Source organism: Lepidochelys olivacea (assembly GCF_965140295.1).
Source record: "Lepidochelys olivacea isolate rLepOli2 genome assembly, chromosome: 4".
Classification (NCBI taxonomy): Eukaryota; Metazoa; Chordata; order Testudines; family Cheloniidae; genus Lepidochelys; species Lepidochelys olivacea.
The window spans coordinates 124830779-124853666 of record NC_140414.1 but is presented as its reverse complement, the minus strand read 5'-3'; the positions used below and the strand labels follow the sequence as shown (position 1 = coordinate 124853666).

Below are 22888 nucleotides of genomic sequence, written 5' to 3'. Positions count from 1 at the left end.
CTCCTGGTAGCAACTCTAGAGTTAGGCTTGTGTTTCAAAGTGGGCTTAAAATACAGCAGAAATCTGTATTTTCCTCTAACAGTAGGTGGCTGTCTCCTGTGAGATTTTAGAGTGTTAAATTTTAGGCCCTTTGAATTTTCTGTGCAGCTTTTGTTTGTTAGAAATTGGATTCTGGCTGAGATATTTCCTTGACATTCAGACAATGTATCTTGAGCAGAACTGGTTCAATACACAGGGTTTTTGCGGGGAAGAGTATTAACTGAATTTCAGGTCATTTTTGGCTGCTATCATTCATAAAGCAAGAGTTTATGCACCAACAGATATGCTAGTTTACTGTGCATAACAGAAGAGGTTTTAATGTAAAGACACAAGACCTTATGAGCAGAAGCAGCAGCTCCTTGTGCATAAAATCTTTGGCATGGGCTGTCTTTAGACCACCTCCACAAGTCTAAATCCCTGCACCTGCTTAAGCTTAGAAAATACAAACAAAAAACCCCACCAGTGGGAAATACACAAAAATCTTTCATTGTGATTGTTAGACTTTCTACCACACACTCTGTATCTACTAAATTCAAAACCATCCCCATGGATATGACAAGTTAAGCCATCTGATAATACTTCATACTTTTCCACCCAGAAGCACATCCTTACCATCACCACAACTACCTTATAGCATGAACCACGCACCACAACCTTATCCCTGCCTTGTGGATGCCAGCCTTCTATCACTCCCTTTACCAAGCCACCTCTCTTCTCCCTCCCCCAAAACACATTATTACACCTAGTATTGTTAGGAAGGAGTAGTTGGATGATGGGGGGTGGGAAAGGAAAGGTTGAGGGCAAAATTAAGGTTGCAGTGCATGGTCTGATGTTCCACAGCTGATAGTAAGTTTTGCGCCTGTGGGTCGAGGAACAGAAGTTATACATAGTGTTAGGCAGCTTAACTTTTCATTTCCTTGCTTTTTTGGATTTGAATCATAAATGTAGCAACTGTTTCACAGCAAGTTTTTTGTATATTCTTTATTAGGCTACACAGCCGACATCCCATTAAAATAAATGCAGTTCATACCTCAGCTTTTTGTTTCAAGTTAACTGCAGATCTATAAACACAAAAAGCTAGACCCTAGTTATCCCTGGTCCCAGCATACATTCTTGAATACAAGACTACATCCATCAGGAAAAGGTGTTACAAATTACTATGATCCAGCCCAATTTGATCTGTGTTGGCACAGCTCTCTCAATTTATAGAAATCTCTACACCAAATTAGTGCATCCTATGGATGTATGTCAAAGCTCTATTTTTATACTTCATGAAATACCAGTGTTGATTACAAAGGTCTATTTCATAATGTAATAGAAGTCAGAGAGTGATAAAATCTGCTGTTAGAGTAAGCTAGCTACATCAAACCTGATTTTTCATCTAATCAAATCGGATCCTGTCATGGTTTTTCAATGATGAGACATTTAAAACATCTGAACTGTATCCAATGTATAATACACAATACATAAGAGATACAAGCATCCATTTTCACTGGACAACATCTAAAATATGTAAATACCTGTTCCTGCAGGTCGTAGTCATAGCTATCATGCAGCAGAAGACTGAGGACATACCGAGTATATATCATGGCATCAATGCCACACTTCTCTAGCTCTTGTCCCAGCCAGGTCTGCACTGGGCCCAAAGCATGAAGCAGAGACATTTCAGAAACAGATACAGGGCCTGGATAAGAGCTTGAGGAGCTTTCAGATGGCAAACCATCCACAACAATTGTACAGATAGGGCGCATGAATCTAGGTGGTTGGCATCCTTATAACGTGAAGCATTTTCTGTAGTTGATATTCCGTCGATATCTGGAGGTGATTTTCACTCCAGTAAACAGGAGAGAGGCTTGACTTCTAGGACAATCATTTATATTTCCTGGCAGTTAGCCATCTAGAGACGAACATCACTCTTCAGGCATGACCAGTGAATAAACTAAATCCTACTAGCAAACACATATGAAGATGTGTTTTTCTACCTTAATTTCACATTGAGGCCAGATGCAAGTCCCCAGCAGGACCTATAGAAAGAAAAAGGAAAAAAAAAAGTTGTGATGTGTATCCATAAAACAAACATGAACAAAGAGCGAACACTCAAGAATGCAGCCATTTACATGTTGCTTACTTCCAAATGACACACAGTAGGTATACTATTCTTATGAAAATTATGGAGTAATTCCAAGTTTCCAGGAAACTTTTCAAGCAACATTATTTAAACACCAACACACCAGGAGAGGGGGGATAATAAGCACTTTACCAAGCAACTAACAACCAATTCATAGTTTGAAATTTATTTGCTTGACCTGGCTTTGTTTGAAAGCTTCAATTTTATTACCATTGTTATCATCGCTTTAGAAATGGCACTTAGAGCAACAGCACCTCGGTTTTGGTTTTTGGGAAGCAACAGTTTTATTAGTCAACTGACAGAAGACTGCTGAGCAGTTGAAATTCAGGGTTCTTTCATTTATTTTATAAACGAAAAAGAAAGCATTACCATTCTGTAAACAGACATCATCCCTGTTGAGTTATATGGCCACACGGTCTAACAATCATAGTCACATCTCCTCAAAAAGATAACTCCCACTAACATACCAAAGTTGCTTTTCTGATCTCTTCATAGATTTTGAAGAAATAAGGACCACAGAAATCATTTAGACAGACCTCCAACATGACACAGGCCACAAATCTTTCATTAATTAATTCCTGCTTTAAGTCCAATAGCTGTGGTTGAACTAGCAAGCATTTCTGTAGCATACACCAGGCTAAAAGTAAGTTAGGCTGATGTCAGGCAGCTTACGTCAACGTAACTCTATACGCATCTACACTACAATGTTGCTCCCACCAATGTAAGTCACCAACTACTCAGATTTAACTCCACCTCCGCAAGAGGCATAGCACTTAGGTCGGTGTATTTAGGTCAACGCAGTGCCAGCCCTGGGCGGTAGGGCTCCAGCCTGTCAGTTAAAATTGGTGGAAATGCTTCTGGTGAGGCGACACACCACCAAGAGAATGAACCTAGCGTGGACATGAAAAATGGATTTAATTACTGCAGTGGCTGTACGTCAATATAACTTAAGTTTACTTAATCTTGTAGTGTAGAGTTGCCCATTGTAAAAATGGGCAATCTTGGTTTAAAGATTTCCAGGGATGAAGAATCCACTGAACCCATCACAAGCCTGGGTAGCTTGTTCCAAAGCATATGAGGGACCCCCCTCCCCTTTTTTAATTGTACCTTATTTTTAGTCTGAATTTGTCTAGTTTCCACTTCCAACCATTGGATCTTGTTATATCTTTGTTTAAGAGCCCTCTATCACCAAATTTCTGTTCCACATGTAGGTATTTACAGACTGATCAAGTCATCCATTAAGCTTCTCTTTGTTAAGCTAAATAGATTGAGTCTCTCACTATATGGTATGTTTTCTCGTCTTTTTAAGACTAAGAACAAATTGCACTTAGGATTTCCAAACATTTGCATAGTATCTCAAATTCTAAGGCCAAAAGGGGCCATTGATCATCTCATCTTACCTACTATATAGCACAGGACATAGAACTTCCCAAAAATACTTCCTAGAGCATGTATCTTTTACAAAGACACCCAATCTGGATTTAAAAATGGTCAGTGATGGAGAATCCACCATGACCCTTGGTAAATTGTTCCAATGGTTAATTACCCTCATTATTTTGAAGCTAGACAAATTCAGACTGGAAATAAGGCTTAAACTTTCAGTCTAGCAAAGAAAGGTGTAAAACCAGTTGCTGGAATATCTTTTCCCCATGTAGGTTCTTGCAGACTAATCAAGTCACCCCTTATCTCCTCTTTGTTAAACTAAATAGATTGACTCAAAGAGTCAATCACGAAAAGGCAATGGTTCTCAACCAGGCGTACATGTATTGCTGGGGGTATGTCAACTCATCTAGATCAGTGTTTTTCAACCTGGAGGTTGCAGGACTAGTTTGGGGAGGTGGGGGTCACAAGTGCAGGGCTGACATTAAAGGGTGGCAAGAAGGGCAACTGCCTGGGCTGCACGTCATAGGGGGCCCCCTTGAAACTGAGGCTCTGGCTATACTACACAGCTTTTAGCAACACGGCTGTGCTGCTACAGCCATGCTGCTAAAAGCTGCACAGTGCAGCTGCTGTTTGTCAGCAGGAGAGAACTCTCCTGCCAACAAGAGAAAAAAAAAAACCTCACTCACTCTCTCACACACACACACCCCCGAGTGACAGAGGCTTTGTCGGCAAGAGCACTTTCCTGATGACAAAGCGCTGTTCACACTGGCGCTTTTTGTTGGTAAAACTTGTTTTTTTGGGGGGGAGGGTTTTGGGGGGGTGCTGACAAAAGTTTTGCTGACGAAGTGCCAGTGTAGATATACCTTATGTTACAAGCTTCAGACCTGGGAAATGGGGATAGGTCTTATGCTTCAGACTCCTGAAAAGGGTACAGTAGTCTGGAAAGTTTATAAACTACAGCTATAAGGCATGCTTTCTAATCCTTTAATATTTCAATGCTTCTGCCTTTCTGCATCATTGAAAATTTTACTGTCTCCATCTACTAATGGACCTAGACTATTGTTAGGATTTCCTTTGTTCCTGATATACTTACAAAGTTTCTTGTTCTCCTTAGCCCTGCCAGCCATCGATTTTTACCAGATTTCTGTAACTTTTCTTATCAACTATCTACAAGTAAGAGCCAAACCCAAGAAGCCCAGCAAAGCATCTGAGCCCTACTCCTTCCCTCAACCCCCAACTATGTGAGAGTCAAGCTTAAGGCGACTAGCCAGGAATATGGTCTCACTGAGGGGAAGCCCAGCAGAGCCTATGGGTATAGTTGGACACCACTATAGATAATTGATCCCAAGGGGCTCGCAGGACAGGCATGATCATTGTGCAGATCTGCACAATCTGCGTGTGACATCTCATGTGGACATCATTTATTTTGTGGGCAGTGCTTGGGAGAGTACTGCAAACTGCCACTGCTCCCACAAATTCAATCCCTGTCATTCATGCTCCAATGGGTGGCCTCTCAGTACACGCTTACACTGTTTAGCCAACAAAATAACTGAAGTCTTAACACATGATGACTTTCTTTATTCCACAGCCCCTTGTGCAATTATAGCTTCCAGTACCTGGAGGATATATCAATATGTTCACTGGTTCAATATAGACATCACCACAAGCAGGACACCCATTTTAACCCTAACACTACAGGCATTAGTAGCCAGGCACCTAATACAAAGACAACTTTTCAATTAAAGTTGCCAGTATTAGCCCCTGCCACCTTGTCCGTTGGAATAGATAAGCCTAATTTTGAGAGAGAATGAATAAATAAAAATAGTAACTTTTATTCTTAAAATATTCAACAAGAATTGTTCAGTATCAGAGTTACATCTGCCAGATTCTTATGAGTTAGCCCAATTGACAGGAAAAATGCCATGAAGGATTGAAAGAAAAATATTGTTTCACCAAGCATTTTGTTTAAAAGTAAAAAGTATTGCCCATTTAAGTTCATCAAAGCTTTCAAAAATTATGTTTATATGGAGGCCAAATTTTTCAAAATTTGAAGCTTAAAGTTAGGTACCTAAAACCATATTTAGGCATCTAAACAGTAGATGGAGGTCCAGAAATGCTGGGAACCAACAAATCCCACTGAAATCAATGTGAATTGTTGGATAAAAAAGTAACCTCTCTCTTAAACCACATCCTCCTATTTAGCCCGACAGCAATGTCAACTGCTGCACAATTAACTTTTCCTTCAAGTCTCTCTCATTATCTGCATGCTACAGCATGTGATAAAATCCCCTCTCCTGACTCAGTATGTGCTACCTCAACCCACTCCTCCAAATCCCCTCAAAAGCTCTCTTCTTTCTAACAGAGCGAGGCCTAAATGCTCCAGTCTTCCCTCAAAGTAGCCAGCAAAACTGGCAGACTCTATAAATAACAAGTTACAGAAATTGTGAAAACAAGAAATATGCCAAACTTCACCACACTATCAGTTCTCTCACTTTGCTTTTTTGAAGCATCCCTTCCCTCATCATTACCTGTAAGCGTCTTTTCAGATTCTAAAGTTCTTTGGAGCAAAAAATATGGTCTTCATATTAACTATTCCTAGGACACGTAAAAATTCAGCACTGTAACTTCTATAGCAGTAGCCTGAAAAGTACATGGATTACTTCTGCAAAGCAGGATCAAGCAGAAAGAAGCTGAATTATAAAATAAAAAGCAGACTCAACACAAAATAAAAAAGCCCATTCCAATTCTGTGGATTCCTGTTCCCCTCTTTCTCCTCTTACAAGGTCTGCAGTGGGATGGAGGAGAGAGCACACTTCAAGTACTCTTTGGTTCCTGAGAATCCTTGCCTACAGGGATCAGGCTAAGCAAGCCTAAAAAGGGGAAAGCAACACTGTCATTCAGAAATTTTCCGACAGAATATTTTTTTTTATCAGACAATGACAATTCATAGAAAGCAAAACATTTTGCAGAAGCGCTGTCACTTTTGATGAAAATTCATGTAACAAGAAAAACTAGAAAAACATTTCAACAAGGTTGAAACGTTCAATTTTTTCCTTTTCAGAATGAAATGTTTTGATTTTCCATTCCAAAAGGACTTCATTCCAATTTTTAAATTTTATATTACATAATGAAAGAAAGTCAAAATTGAAACAAAATGTTTCAATCTCATCAAAATGAAACATTTCTAATCAACCTGCAACATTATTTTGGGACTTCTTTTTGCAGGAAATTTCAAAGCAACTTTGAAGTTCCAAAATTCTCTGCAAAACAAAAAAATCCAGTTCCCCCCAGCAGTTACAGTTTGATATGTAAGGCAATAAGAAGTCACTGACATGACTTAGAGAAGAGCAACACTGGCAAATGTGGAAAAAAGATTTTAGAAGGGACATATCAGCCAGTCTAGAGGGAGAAGCGTTGGTATCAAAAGCTTCATCTTCACTAGGAAAAAGACATTTTATCACAGTTAACATGTTAGCTACTGTGTATTCTAATGTAGACAAGTTGAATTTTTAATACATGTGAAAACTACAAAATCTGTCTTGACTACACTAGGATTGACATGCATTAGCTACTGCACTAAAAAATACCTCCCTCCCCCCTGTGTGGACATGGCTTAAGACACCCCAAAAGGGAGAGACTGCAGTATGGTCTGAAGGGATCAAATTAACCACCTCTGATAACAGTTGGCATATTACTCATGATTAAGGCTATGTTTTAGTCACGGTTATTTTTAGTAAAAAGTCATGAGCAGTAAACAAAAGTTCACAGCCTGTGACCTGTCCAGGACTTGTACTATATACCCCTGACTAAATCTTGGGGAGGGGGAGGCCTAGGGGGCACTGCCAGTAGAGGGGGATGCTGGTGCTGAGGGGATGGGGGGCTGGCTGGCAGGCTCCCTACTCGGCTCTACACAGTTCCCCAGAAGCTGTGACATGTTCCTCCCTCAGTTCTTATCTCTACGCACAGCTCCCACTGGCTGGAGCTAGGAGCTGACGGAGGGACATGTCACCACTTCCAGGGAGTCCCCCAAGGTAAGTGCTGCCCATAGCCCTCACTCCCTGCCATGCCTCAACCCCCAGCCCTGAGCCCCCCCTCCCACATGCACCCAAACTCCTGCTGCTGCTGGGGAGGGGGGAAAGAAGGTGACCCGAGACTGTCCCAGCAGTGGCTGGTGCCACTGGTCCAGGGGCTGCCCAAGCTACTCGGGTGGCCCCTGAGCCAGCCACACCAAACACTGCAGAAGTCACAGTGGTCATGGAAAGTCACAGAATCTGTGACTTCCATGACAGACTCACAGCCTTACTCATGACTAGTGGAAACAAGATTAAGTTAGGTCACCCTTCTCAAACAAAGAATTTCTGTGAAGTTTTTATAGTGTGGCAATACTTGTTTATTCAATTTTCTGGTTCCTTTTTTCCTTTGTGGTGCTTTGCCTTTTCCCCTTTGAAAAAAGTACCATTGTTAAGGACAATTCTAAATAACATCCACAAGTATAATATACAATAAATTTACAAAATTCCATGTAAAAGATGGACTTTGAGAACTTTAAGATTGCATAGTTAAGCAATATCAGAAAATGTCAAATTAAGGCTGCACACATAATCTTCACTCAGTCCCTTGTGTGTATGCATTACAAGAGACTTTAATTACGTGATGTCTGGGTTCCTTCCCCCACTCTGAACTCTAGAGTACAGATGTGGGGGACCCGCATGAAAGACCCCCTAAGCTTATTCTTACCAGTTTACGTTCAAAAATTCCCCAAGGTACAAACTTTGCCTTGTCCTTGAACAGTATGCTGCCACCACCAAGCGTTTTAAATAAATGGGGAGAGAGACCACTTGGACATGTCTTCCCCCAAAATATTTCCACCCCCAAGCCCTACACACCCCCTTTCCTGAGGAGGCTGGAGAATAATATCCTAACCAATTTGTTACAAAAAATCAAAGACCCAAACCCCTGGACCTTGGAACAATGGAAAAAATCAGTCAGGTTCTTAAAAGAATGATATTTAAAAAAAAAAAAAAAAGTAGTAAAAATCATCTCTGTAAAATCACGATGGAAAATACTTTACAGGGTATTCAGATTCAAAACACAGAGGATCCCCCTCTGGGCAAAACCTTAAAGTTACAGAAAACAGGAATAAACCTCCCTCTTAACACAGGGAAAATTCACATAAAACAAAAGAAACTAATCGCCTTGCCTGTCTTACCTATACTGGTTGCAATATTGGAAGCTTGGATTAGGATGGGTTGGAGAAGATGGATTTCTGTCAGGCCTCTCTCAGTCCCAAGAGAGATCAACCACTTAAACTAAGAGCACAAAATAAAAGCCTTCTTTCCCCCAAGATTTGAAAGTATCTTGTCCCCTTATTGGTCCTTTGGGTCAGGTGCCAGCCAGGTTAGCTTAACTTCTTAACCCTTCACAGGGTAACAGGATGTTGCCTCTGGTCAGGAGGGATTTTATAGCACTGTATATAGAAAGGTGCTTCCCTTTATATTTATAACACGTGATCATACACTATTTCTCAAATAACAGGTTTCAGAGTAACAGCCGTGTTAGTCTGTATTCGCAAAAAGAAAAGGAGTACTTGTGGCACCTTAGAGACTAACCAATTTATTAGAGCATAAGCTTTCGTGAGCTACAGCTCACTTCATCAGATGCATCTGATGAAGTGAGCTGTAGCTCACGAAAGCTTATGCTCTAATAAATTGGTTAGTCTCTAAGGTGCCACAAGTACTCCTTTTCTTATTTCTCATTTCTCAAATAGTACATTAATATATCATCACATTTTCTGTGTCCCAGGATACACAGGTACCATCTTCTACTGTTTGTTACTCTGTATATACCAGACAAACTGAGCCTACTGCATTTTCATTAGCAATTGGAGGGAGACATCTTTAGGGCACATTAAAGTTTCCCTAGTAGAAGAGAGGAAGGATGATCCAGTAGCATTAGCCTGGGAGTTGGCTATTCCCTGCTCCATCAATGACATTCCTCTGTGGCCTGGGGCAAAGTCTCTCTGCACTTCAGTTTAGCAGCTATAAAATGGGAAAAACAGTAAACTCCCTACTTTAGTAGTGTTGTGGGGATCAATCATTGAAGACTGTGAGATATTCAAATACTATGGTAATTGGGACCTTGGAAGTACCTAAAATAGACAAAAAGGCCATCCTGCTTTGCGGTAGAGTGGCAGTTGTAGCTATGGGCGTTTCAAACAGTTATCTAGATACTAGCATGGGTAGATTACAGTAGAAAAGTTATAATCACTGCACTCTTAACTGAAGCACTGTCCTCAATATGTGCTCACTGCAGAAGTGCTAGGAGTATGTATTTATATTCAAACTATCAACAAGCAAAGCAGACTAGCTAAAAGTGCAAGCTGGGGCAGGGCTTTCCATGTCTTTAACTGTTCCTTTCTCCACATCTTTTTCTCAATACAGAAATACGTCTTGTCATGGGGAAGCAAACAAAGCAGATACAGACAAACTACATCTAAAACAGTCTTATTACTCGCATTTCACAAGCATCAAGAGACCTGCAAAAATGTCAGGCACCCAGAGGGTTAGGTACTGTAAAGAATTGGTTATTTAACTAAAACTTCCTGCTCCAATGAACTTAGTCCTACTTTAAGACATGACACAAGATGGGTGTAAAACAGACAGTGATGGGAGAAGAGAAAGGTAGGAAAGGGTAATGATAATATGAACATGTTTTTTGTACAGACTGGGTATTCACATAATTTTGTATTTACAGTAGTTATATAATACACAATTTATGGAAGGGCAAAGTGAAAAAAAATGAACTCCCCCATTATCTCCCCCTCTCCCCCCCCCCAAGCCAGTAACATTTTTAACCAAAAGGCGGCACAGAAAATTAATTGTCCACCGTATGGTAACCTGGTTACAAAATACTGTTCTGTGTATTCTATAGTCTGCAAGACTTTCACAAGACACATACTTGTATGAGCATATACACAGATTTCACTTTTGTTGGGAAGAAGATAATCTTTCCAAAAATGTAATGAGAAACTCTGCCGTTGCCCACCCTAACCACATGGACTGAAATCTATGTCCTTACTATTTCAATTTCCAGGTTAGAATGCCTTGTAATAAAGGCACAAGAATTCAGAAATACACAAATTGTTACTTTTGTTGCATTCCTTGGTACAGCCTAATCTCCCACGTGACTTTGTAGTCTTTGATTTAAGGGCAGTTTTTTGTTGTGTTTGTACAGTGCTTAGCACAACAGGGTCCTGATCCAGGATTGCGTACCTAAGCACTACTGTAATACAAATAATTATAATAATGCTTACACCATAAACAAGCCTTGCCCTATTACTCATTTCAAAGGCCACTTCTGCAACAAGGCTTCAACCAGAAGTATTGCCATACCATTACAGTCACACAGAAGAGCAAAGCACCTGACCAATCTCAAACAAGAAGGTGAGTTATTCTACTTTCAGAAAGGCATGAAAGAGACTGAAAATTTTTGAAGTCTATGGACAACCAACCCGGGGGCGGGGGGAAGACGACAACATAAAACATATTTAGACAATAGGACACAGAATCTAAGATAGAGATTATCCATTACAATACAGAAATGCAGCTGCAATAGAAAGTTCCAACATAACTATGGGAGTAAACATGCAGAGTCAAAGGCAATCTGCACTGTTAGCCCATCCATAGGGCTGTACATTTTTGACATGTACTAAGTCCTCTACAAAATGCTCTTATTGGTCTGTACTATCATTATCTGCTTAGCCTCGTGAATTCTCATTACACTCCACCACTGCCAGTGAGCAGAGTAAGGAACTGGAATCCAATATCATTTGTTTCCTAAGTCCAGAACCATATTCTTTATGTGGAGGGTTTTGCACTAGTTATTTATTGCAGAGGAACGATGCGTTTATAACTTAAAGTGTTATAATTATTTGCACTGCAATAGCACCTACAGGCTTCAGGGCCCCATTTGTGCACATAAACAAAACAGTGTGCAATATCTCAAAGTATATGTCTATACCAAAGTTTAAAAAAAAAAAAAAGTGTTAACTCTTAACTTGGGCTAAAATAGCAGTGAAAATACAGAGATTCTGCTTAACAGCTTGAGTTCAACCTCTGGCTCTAACTTGATCAGCTAACCTAAGCTAAAAAACAAGTTGCTATGTCTTCACTGCTATTTTAACCTGAGATAGTTGGTTTTCAATCCTTTCAAGTAGGATGTTGATAAATCAAAAAAAGTGTTCAGAAAAGAGCCCTGACAAGGATTAAAGCATCAGAAAACATGCCTTATAGTGACAGATTCAAGGAGCTCAATTTGTTTAGTTTAACAAAGATACCTTTTGTCTGCTAGGTTGAAGAGTGTGTCACAAAATCCAATGGCTGGAAGTTGAAGGTAGACAAATTCAGGCTAGCACTGGGGTGTACATTTTGAAGTGAGTATAATTAGCCACTGGAATTTACTAAAGATTGTGGTAGATTTTCCAGCAAGGTCAACTTTAAAATCAAGATTGAAGTTTTTCTAAAATATATGCTCTAGATCAAACTAGATGGTCTAGCAGATAGGCCCTTCTGGCCTTTGAATCTATAAACTTGGGGTAGCTAACCAGAGGTAAGAACTTCCTCTGTTGCATGGGGCCCAAGTCGCTTGCTGGAGGATTCTCTGCTCCTTGAAGTCTTTAAATCATGATTTGAGGACTTCAATAGCTCAGACATAGATGAGAGGTTTATCACAGGAGTGGGTGGGTGAGATTCTGTGGCCTGTGTTGTGCAGGAGGTCAGACTAGATGATCATAATGGTCCCTTCTGACCTTACTATCTATGAACACACACACCCCCACCCACCACTCTCTTTCAGTGAAGACCTACCCAGACAGCTTACAATCTTTGTACAAGACAAGAAATGACAGACAGGAATAGATACAGAGAGCACAAAGCACCTGCAAAACTATTATGATTGGTGTAAGTAGTAGCAGTCACAGAACATTCACTGCTTAGCCATTGTAATTTGCTTTGTAGGCACTGTAACAGAGGTGAGTTTGAGAGCGAGATCTGAAGGGGGATAATGTAGTGGCTTCATGGATTTTTGTAGGAAGCTCCTCCCTTGCATAAGAGGAGACACGGGAGAAAGCACAGAGATGATAGATGAAATGGGAGCACAGAGATGAAATTTGGAAAAGCAATTATTAGGTCTATACAATTCTGAGGCCTTAGAACCCTGCACATGCACAATATAAGATCAAAGCATACCTGATGTGGACTGCATTCACAACAGTCAGCTTCTGGTACCACTGTTTTACTATCCAGCTACTTACTGGACTGAAGGGATCAAACACTTCACAGAACATGTGTCTCTTAATACCTTGCTCTTATAGAATCATAGAATATCAGGGTTGGAAGGGACCTCAGGAGGTCATCTAGTCCAACCCGCTGCTCAAAGCAGGACCAATCCCCAATTTTTGCCCTGATCCCTAAATGGTCCCCTCAAGGATTGAACTCACAACCCTGGGTTTAGCAGGCCAATGCTCAAACCAGTGAGCTATCCCTCCCCCCAATAGAGTGATATTCATCAGTAGATCTGATGAAAGTAGACTTCACAAAGCAGGTAAGCATTATTCTCCCCATTTTACAGATGGGGAAAACAGACACAGATGGGTAACGTGACTCCCAGCGGGCCAGGAGCTGAGACAGAACAAAAACAAGTGTCCTGAGTCCCAGTCCAATGATCCATCTACTACACAACACTGCCTCTCTTAGATATCTAACCCTTGCTTTCACAAATGTTGTGTAGAATACAAGAGGAAGATATGATACCCATATTGCTCACTGCAATACCACATCATCAGCAGGCTACTTCAGCTTGCTTTAAGTTGTCTAAATACATACTCCACAATGACACTGCATCTGCTCAGTCTGTTGCTGAACTATCATCTACCAAGGTCTGCACAGTCAGGATCCAGTTTCATGAGCCAGGAAAGCAGTGGTTTCACAAAAGATTACTGAGAGGATACACACACCATTAATATCAACACACTGCAGTGGGAAGAGTTTTTTATTCTGTCCATGTCTGAAATGTTGAGTTTTTAATATATTTATATCATGGGGAAACCTAGGAATCAGACAGACAACTACCCTTTAAGGGCTTCATTATCAGAGAGAGTACTAGCCTTCTCTGTTAAGCTTGATAGGGCAGGCACAGATTGGCTCAAACAATAGCTCCTGCACAGTTTGAGGCGCCCAATTTTTCATATCCCTCAGTTATTGCAGGCATATTTGTCACCTTCTTCAAACACCCCGCACGTACTGCTAGACACATTTTCAACATATTTTCACCAGTCATGGACTTCCCAACTGCCCGATAACTATCCAGCACTGCCAGCTTCCCCAAGGCAATTTCCCCACTTTTCCATAATTTGCACCCTGAGAACATCAGGATAAGAGCTGAGTGTAGGAATCAGATGTTCACACAGGCTAAAACAATCTCCACTTTTCCCATCCTGTCACAAATAAATACTGCATGTCCACATTCTCATGAACACTTAGGGCTTGTCTATCTGACCCCACAGTGCAGATTACGAGGATGTCAACTGCTGCACGCACTAAAGTATTGTGCTGTAACTGCCTGTATAGCCCCTGCTAGCACAAACTAAAAAGTTATCTAGTTTGCATTAATGTAGTCCCATTTCAAACAAGACTACATTAATGTGAATTAGATATCTTTAGTTCATGCTAGCAGAGTCTACAAAGGGCAGTTACAGTGCAACACTTCAGTGCTTATTGCAAACAACTCACAGCCCCGTAGTCCAGACTGCAGGACTGTGTAGATAAGCCCTCAGTCCCATCTGTACACCTTTGTAATTCTGATCCAGAAGTAAGTCAGTCAACCAGAGACCTTCAAGCAGTCTTTTACTTCCATAAAAGGAGGAAGGAAATGTGTCTCTCACAGATTTCCAGCATGTATTCCACTAATAACGTCTCGTTCTCTGACTCCCCTTACATACACACACAAACTGCCACTTTATGGCCTCCTGAGATCAGAGTCATAGAAGATTAGGGTTGGAAGAGACCTCAGGAGGTCATCCAGTCCAACCCCATGCTCAAAGCAGGACCAAGCCCAGCCAGGGCTTTGTCAAGCCGGGCCTTAAAAACTTCTAAGGATGGAGATTCCACCACCTCCTTAGATAACCCATTCCAGTGCTTCACCCCCTCCTAGTGAAATAGTTATTCCTAATATCCAACCTAGACCTCTCCCACTGCAACTTGAGATCATTGCTTCTTGTTCTGTCATCTGTAATCCCCTTGTCCTTTTCTGCAGAGCTGTCGGTTAGCCAGTCAGTCCCCAGCCTGTAGCAGTGCATGGGATTCTTCCATCCAAAGTGCAGGACTCTCTCTGTACTTGTCCTTGTTGAACCTCATCAGATTTCTTTTGGCCCAATCCTCCAATTTGTCTAGGTCACTCTGGACCCTATCCCTACCCTCCAGCATATCAACCTCTCTCCCCATTTTAGTGTTAACTGCAAACTTGCTGAGGGTGCAATCCATCCCATCATCCAGATCATTAATGAAGATGTTGAACAAAAATCAGCCCCAGGACTGACCCCTGAGGCACTCTGCTTGATACTAGCTGCCATCTAGACATTAAGCCGTTGATCACTACCCGTTGAGCCAGACTATCGAGCCAGCTGCCTATCCACCTTATAGTCCATTCATCTAATCCACACCTCTAACTTGCTGCCAAGAATATTGTGGGAGACTGTATCAAAAGCTTTGCTAAAGTCAAGGTATATCACCTCCACTGCTTTCCCCATATCCACAGAGCCAGTTATCACATCATAGAAAGCAATCAGGTTGGTCAGGCATGACTTGCCCTTGGTAAATCCATTTTGACTGTTCCTGATCACCTTCCTCTCCTCCAAGTGCTTCAGAATGGATTTCTGAGGACCCGCTCCATGATTTTTCTGAAGACTGAGGTAAGGCTGACCAGTCTGTAGTTCCCTGGATTCTCCTTCTTCCCTTTTTTTGAAGATGGGCACGGTATTTGCCTTTTTCCAATTGTCCGGGACCTCTTTCAATCGCCATGAGTTTTCAAAGATAATGGCGAACGGTTCTCCAATCACATAAGCCAACTCCCTCAGCACGCTCGGATGCATTGCATCTGGCCTCATGGACTTGTGCATGTCCAGCTTTTCTAAATAGTCCTTAACCTGTTCTTTCACCACTGAAGGCTGCTCACCCCCTCCCCATATTGTGCTGCCCAGTGCAGCAGTCTGGGAACTGACTTTGTCTGTGAAGACCACGGCAAAAAAAAGCCTAGAGTACTTCAGTTTTTCAGATCTGTCACTAGGTTGCCTCCCCCATTCAGTAAGGGTCCCACACTTTCCCTGGCCACCTTCTTGCTGCTAACATTCCTGTAGAAACCGTTCTTGTTACCCTTCACATCTCTTGCAAGCTGCAACTCCAACTGCGCTTTGGCCTTCCTGATTGCACCCCTTCATGCTCGAGCAAATTTATTATACTCCTCCCTAGTCACGTGTCCAAGTTTTCACTTCTAGTAAGCTTCCTTTTTGCGTTTAAGCTCACTGAAGATTTCTCTGTTAAGCCAAGCTGGTTGCCTGCCATATTTGCTATTCTTTCTGCACATCGGGATGGTTTGTTCCTGAGCCCCCAATAAGACTCCTTTAAAATACAGCCAGCTCTCCTGGACTCCTTTCCCCTTCATATTAGCCTCCCAGCAGATTCTGCCCATCATTTCCCTGAGGGAGTCAAAGTCTGCTTTTCTGAAGTCCAGGATACATATTCTCCTGATCTCCTTTCTAATTTTGTCAGGATACTGAACATGGCCAGATGTCTGGCAATTAGTTTTCAGGACTTCAAGTAAAGAAATATTTGAGCAAAGAGTAAGCTCTGACAGTTCTTTGTGGAAAGGCTTGGATTGAGTTGGTACACTGTTACCAGGGCTTTGGAGTGGAGTGCGGAGCTGCACGTTTTTCCCCGGAGCTGGAGCACAGAAAATCTTGACTGCTCCAGTTTTTTTTCTTTTCCATTTTCAATCCAAAATGAATGATATTTAGCAACAAAAAGTCCTAAAGGTGCCAAAAAGTTTGACTGTATAACAATTGACACTAACATCTACTTTATGTAATATGTCACAGTTATTCTCACTTTGGCCAAAATCAAGATTTAATGTAGAGATAGAAAATTACAAAGTTTTTTGGAGATATGTTTTATTAAAGAATCAGATAATCATCCGACATCCAGCAACACTTCAGACTGCTCCCACCCTTGTGCAAAGGTTAGGCGAGTACGTACTTGCGTAAATGAGTTAGATAAGTATGTGTTGATACTTCTTTTGTAAGGGTTGATCAACAAAACGCGCCGAGTGCTGCAATTATGGAAAAGTGTGACGCAAGATGCAACATTTAAGATATCACAAACAGGTATATATTGCAAAAAAAATAATGGTTTATTGATATATTAAGATATCGCAAGAGATATTAACCACTTAGGCTCCTGTTACCGGTACATTTGTTCATTTGTACATGCTCCCATATCACTCTGGCGGACTTACGTATGTCATCTGTTCAACAGTCTTTTGGTAGCATTGTTTATAATTTTAAATTTACTGAAAAGTCAAGTGCAGCAAGCATATAAATATACAGTAAACATTTTTGCATAAATTAGGAGTGATTTTTGTGATATATCCAGAGTGACTGGAAAATGTCCAACACAACTTTGGGGGTGAATCGTTAGGTCATCTGAAGAAAAAACGTTTCTGTGAACATGTCCTAAAATTCTTCCTAAGGGAGCTACAGTCCCCTCAAGGAGGTGATGAAAAGTCAATTTCTGATTAATCTCTCAAAAACGCTATAATATAAAGTAATGAAATTATGTCTGTTTGTGTCTTAGCGTTAGTACGTGCTACCATATTACATTATCCGAAATTATTTAAACCATAGGCGTCCCGAACTGGCAGTTGGGTCATTTTTATTTCATATTTCAAGAAAGGCTGGTTGTCGACTGCCCCGGCTACAAGCGGTAATATGTTCCATAATAATAAATAACCAAAAATTATTAATTTATTACGTTTAAAATTTATGGTTCCAAAGTTGAAAAAGTAATAAGTAAAATTGTATCATTCTAAGCATCTAAGCAGATTAAAATTTTTAAACAGTTTTTTTGAAACTATTATACAAAATAAATTAAGAGTACCATTTTAATGCATGTTTTAGCATTAAATCATATTTCAGGGTCGTATCTGTTAAACAGTCAAAGATTTAAAAAATATTAAAGAAAATTGGTCCAGTCCCCCCAGTTCACGATGCCTGTACTTTAAATAATTTTTATTTGAATGATGTATGACAGAATGCTAGAAATAAACTTTAACAAGAAAGCGGATTCAAATTGCAAGCACAGTCCTCTTAGTAAAGAAAGCAAATTTTCGGAAATTTTTTTTTTCCTTCATCAGGCTGGAAACATTATACAAGATGATAGAACCTGTTATTTGCTCTATCATCTTGTATAATGTTTCCAGCCTGATGAAGGAAAAAAAAAATTTCCGAAAATTTGCTCTCTTTACTAAGAGGACTGTGCTTGCAATTTGAATCCGCTTTCCTGTTAAAGTTTATTTTCAACCTTGTAACGTGTAGCCTCGTTACTACCCAACAATTAATGTTGTAGAACAGCAATAGCTTGTACTAACACTATGGCACATACCAAATTTCATTGATATATCTATATTAAAGTGTTTTTGAGATATTAATTAAAAACCTTGAAAATTTCAAATATTTTTACTGCAAAATTTCATAAGAAAAACTAATTTGTAATTTATAAATAAAAATTTATGTATATTAAAAATCCTTTTTACTTCATTAAAACTGCAAGAAACATGTTAAAATATTAAATATACTTCAATAATAATTTTGTGTAAAAAGAAAATGTGACCATTTTTGTCCAGAAAATCCAAAATAAATTATAATAAAATAAAATTAATTGGTTAAGATATCACAAGCAGGTACATTTTTTTTTTAAAAAAAAATATAACGTAATGCTTTTGTTCATTGCTTTTTGAAGATCATAACAAGAAACATTTGGATGCGGTAGCAGCACAAGAAGATTTGGCCATGGCTTAAAAAAAAAAAAAAAAAAAAATCAAATCTGCCCCCCATGATTGACAGACGATTTATGGAAAAGGATCTCAACGAAGTCTTTACTTTTGAATTTGAAAAGCCCAAATTTGGTCTTTTGGGAAAAGCAAAGAAGAAATTGGCAATGTGCAAGGTGGAAAAGGAAGTGAATGGCAAGCTCAAACCATATAGCTTCAAGACAAGTGAAGCAAGTGCCGTGAAAAGTTTCAACTTCTGGCAGCATGTAAAACGTAACCATCCTGAAAACTATGCGGCTCTGATTACAGAAAAGGACCAGGAAGATAAGGCAAAGAAGAAAGCTGACGTGGCTAAACGACATTCATCTGGCTCTTTGAAAACTCCTGGAGAAAAGATTTTTTTGCTGAGCTTCATCTGAAAAGAAACCCAAAATTGAGCAAACAAAACTTGACTCGTATTTGAAGTCCTCAAAGGTTACAATCACCATGGATGCCAATACTTTCCGTGAAGGGCTGATGGAAATGGTTTGCTTGAGTTCAACACCACTCACTACCTTCAGGCTAAAGAACAAAGGATTCTAAAAAACTGCAGGTGAAATGGGTAGGAAGCTTGGCGTTTCGACAGGGCACGATGCGGTTCATCATTTAGATGTCAGCACAGCTGAGTCTGGTCACGAAGAGCTCAAGAAAGCTTTGGAGCAAAAAACTGTGCTACCTGAAAATGCACGTGGCAACCCATGGAAACGGAAATTTCCTTGCAATTAATGCTCAGTACTACGAAGAAGGAAAAGATAAAGCTGTGGTAAAAACCCTGGACATAAACAACACTGAAGGGTGTCTCAATTCTTTGTACATGAAAAGTCAAGTAAAAGCTATTTTAGAAAAATTTGGGATCAGTGAAATGCAAGTGCTGAGCATCTGTGTTGACAATGCAGCAAACAGGACATGTGCCGTCAAAAATTTCAACAAGGACAATGAAACCATTTCTACCTCTAAGAACAGGGATGTGGACAGAACTGAAGCTATTTTGCCTGATGAAGGAACTAAAGGAATGGATGAATTTGAACTCCACATGGATGCTGCTGTGCAATGGGTTAATGACCCGAGCATCATACTTCCAACATGGCTTCATGACAACTCAGAAGTCCAACTGAGCAGGTGTGGTATTTGCCAGCTGAAGCGTGTGATCTGGGATGGACTGAACAAAGAACATACAAAGAAATTTCTGGCAAAAATTTGACAAGTCATTGTCAAACTATGAACCCCAAGTATTTGAAGTGTTCTGCTTGATCTACATGGGGTAACTCAATCACTGGATACTGTGACTTGCTGGGGTTCAACATTTGCGATGACTAATTGGCTTCCCATTTTTCAATCTTACTGTGAACAAGTGGCTGCTGCTGGAACAAGAGAACTCAAGTTAACAAAAGCTGAATGGGACGAAGTGAAGAACCTGCAAGACTTCCTGGCAAAGCCAAACCAAACAACCGTGAATCTTCAAGCTGTAGATGTAACCCCAGGAGTTTTAATGAAGGAATGGCGAAAACTGTCAAAATTCTTGCAAGAAAATGGTGGACATATTGCAGAAGGAATTCTAACCTCCATGCAGAAACGCGAAGAGAAGCTTTTTGACAGTATTAATTTCCTTGCTGGAGTTTATGTTGACCCATGGTATCGGATTCTTCTCACCTCAAGGGAAATACCAAAGGAAAAGGAAGAGCTCCTTGATATTGCATGACGACTCGAAAAACAAAGTCTGTTGCTACGTCTGAACTCAGCGAAAGAGGTTGAAGAAAATGAAACACAACAAAAGTAGTCATCAACAATCGAATTTGCTGTTTCTGAAAGTTCACATCCTTCAGAAATAGCAAGCTGTTCTCAAACTTCCGCCTCCACTCTGAACTTGTTCGAGCATTCATCCCTGAGACGTCTTCAACCATCACAGAGAAATGGAGATAATTCAAGCATCAATTCTTCAGAAGATGACACCCTCAAAAAGGAATTGGATAAACAAGACAGACGCCGGCAAGTTTCTGCGATTCGTAATTGTAATGAAGCATTAATTTGAGAGAAACTTTTGGGAAGATTGTGAGGCAATGGAGTCTATTGGTAGGCTAAAAGTTAAGTCTGTTTTTGAGGCCATTCACAGCTACCCACACCACATTCAGGCTGCCTGTAGAATTGCTTTGAGCATGCCAACAACTCAAACTAGTGTAGAGCGACTTTTTTTGGCTTTAAAGTTAATTTTAAATTATTTGCAGCAGACAATGGAAGACTACTTGATTGCTGCAATAATTTTTTACAGAATGAATTATGAATGACTAGTTTGTATCATTGATGACATTTAAATGGTTTTAAAAGTCTGAATAAAAATATTTTTCTTTAAAATTACAGTATGCACTTTTTTATTTAGTTAAAAATTAATTTGAGTCGTAGCACGGAGTCGGAGTGGAGCTGGAGCAGTCACTGTTGGTGCCAGTGCTGGAGCGGAGCAATTCAAAAATTTGATTGCTCCAAATCCCTGACCGTTACAACATACTGCCATCTGTCTCAAACTGCTGCTAACTTGTTTTCCAGAATCTCAGCTTTTAAAAAAAAAAAAAAGGCTCTAGTTGTTACAACTGGTGGGGATAGGAGGAAGAGAGGTGGAATTTAAGGACCTGTCTACCCTGGCAATTTACAGCGCCGCAACTTTCTCGCTCAGTGGTGTGAAAACAACACGCCCCTGAGTGCAAGTTTCAGCGCTGTAAAGCACCAGTGTAGACAGTGCACCAGCACTGGTACCTACGCCCCTTGTGAAGGTGGTTTTTTAGAGCACTGGGAGAACTCTCCCCCAGCGCTCTGCCGCGACCACACAAGCCACGTTAAAGCGCTGTCACGGTAGTGCTTTAGCGTTGCCAGTGTCGACTAGCCCTAAGTGTCAACCACCTGTAACTGATAGGCATCTTTTTATAGGTTTCAGAGTAACAGCCGTGTTAGTCTGTATTCGCAAAAAGAAAAGGAGTACTTGTGGCACCTTAGAGACTAACCAATTTATTAGAGCATAAGCTTTCGTGAGCTGTAGCTCACGAAAGCTTATGCTCTAATAAATTGGTTAGTCTCTAAGGTGCCACAAGTACTCCTTTTCTTTTTGCATCTTTTTATGTGAGTCTGAGGCTATGGCAGGTTTCAGAGTAGCAGCCGTGTTAGTCTTTTCTTTTTGCGAATACAGGAGTACTTGTGGCACCTTAGAGACTGACAAATTTATTTGAGCATAAGCTTTCGTGAGCTACAGCTCACTTCATCGGATGCATTCAGTGGAAAATACAGTGGGGAGATTTATGTACACAGAACATGAAACAATGGGTGTTACCATACACACTGTAACCAGAGTGATCAGGTAAAGTGAGCTATTACCAGCAGGAGTGGGGGGGGGGGGGACACACACCTTTTGTAGTGATAATCAAGGTGGGTCATTTCAAGCAGTTGACAAGAATGTCTGAGGAACAGTGGGGGAGGGGGGGAGAATAAACATGGGAAAATAGTTTTACTTTGTGTAATGACCCATCCACTCCCAGTCTTTATTCAGGCCTAAGTTAATTGTATCCAGTTTGCAAATTAATTCCAATTCAGCAGTCTCTCATTGGAGTCTGTTTTTGAAGTGTTTTTGTTGAAGAATTGCCACTTTTAGGTCTGTAATCGAGTGACCAAAGAGACTGAAGTGCTCTCCGACTGGTTTTTGAATGTTATAATTCTTGACTTGACTATAATTCTGATTTGTGTCCATTTATTCTTTTTTTACATAGAGACTGTCCAGTTTGGCCAATGTACATGGCAGAGGGGCATTGCTGGCACATGACGACTTATCACATTGGTAGATGTGCAGGTGAACAAGCCTCTGATAGCGTGTATGATGTGATTAGGCCCTATGATGGTGTCCCCTAAATAGATGTGGCTATGGCTACACTGGCACTTTACAGCGCTGCAACTTTCTCGCTCAGGGGTGTGAAAACACACCCCCACCTGAGCACAGCAAGTTACAGCACTGTAAAATGCCAGTGTAAACAGTGCCCCAGGGCTGGGAGCCATGCTCCCAGCGCTCTAAGCTAATCCCCTCGTGGAGGTAGAGTACCAGGAGCGCTGGGAGAGCTCTCTCCCAGCACTGGCGCATGATCACACTTGCACTTCAAAGCGCTGCCGCGGGAGTCCTCCCATGGCAGTGCTTTGAAGTTTAGAGTGTAGCCATGCCCTGAGTGTCTGGAG

At 40.6% G+C, this 22888-nt stretch overlaps 1 protein-coding gene across 3 annotated transcripts in view; it reads right to left on the bottom strand.

Moving 5' to 3' along the window:
* KIAA0232 overlaps window positions 1–22888 on the bottom strand; it is a 101676-nt gene that overhangs the window by 67425 nt on the left and 11363 nt on the right. For 2 of the 3 annotated variants that reach the window (XM_084625856.1, XM_084625857.1), the window contains exon 2: window positions 1560–2063. In XM_084625856.1, the coding sequence (XP_084481982.1) occupies window positions 1560–1790 (231 nt within the window). In that variant the 5' untranslated portion in view covers window positions 1791–2063. The remainder of the gene's footprint in view (window positions 1–1559; window positions 2064–22888) is intronic. The other variant, XM_084625858.1, reaches the window with a different exon arrangement.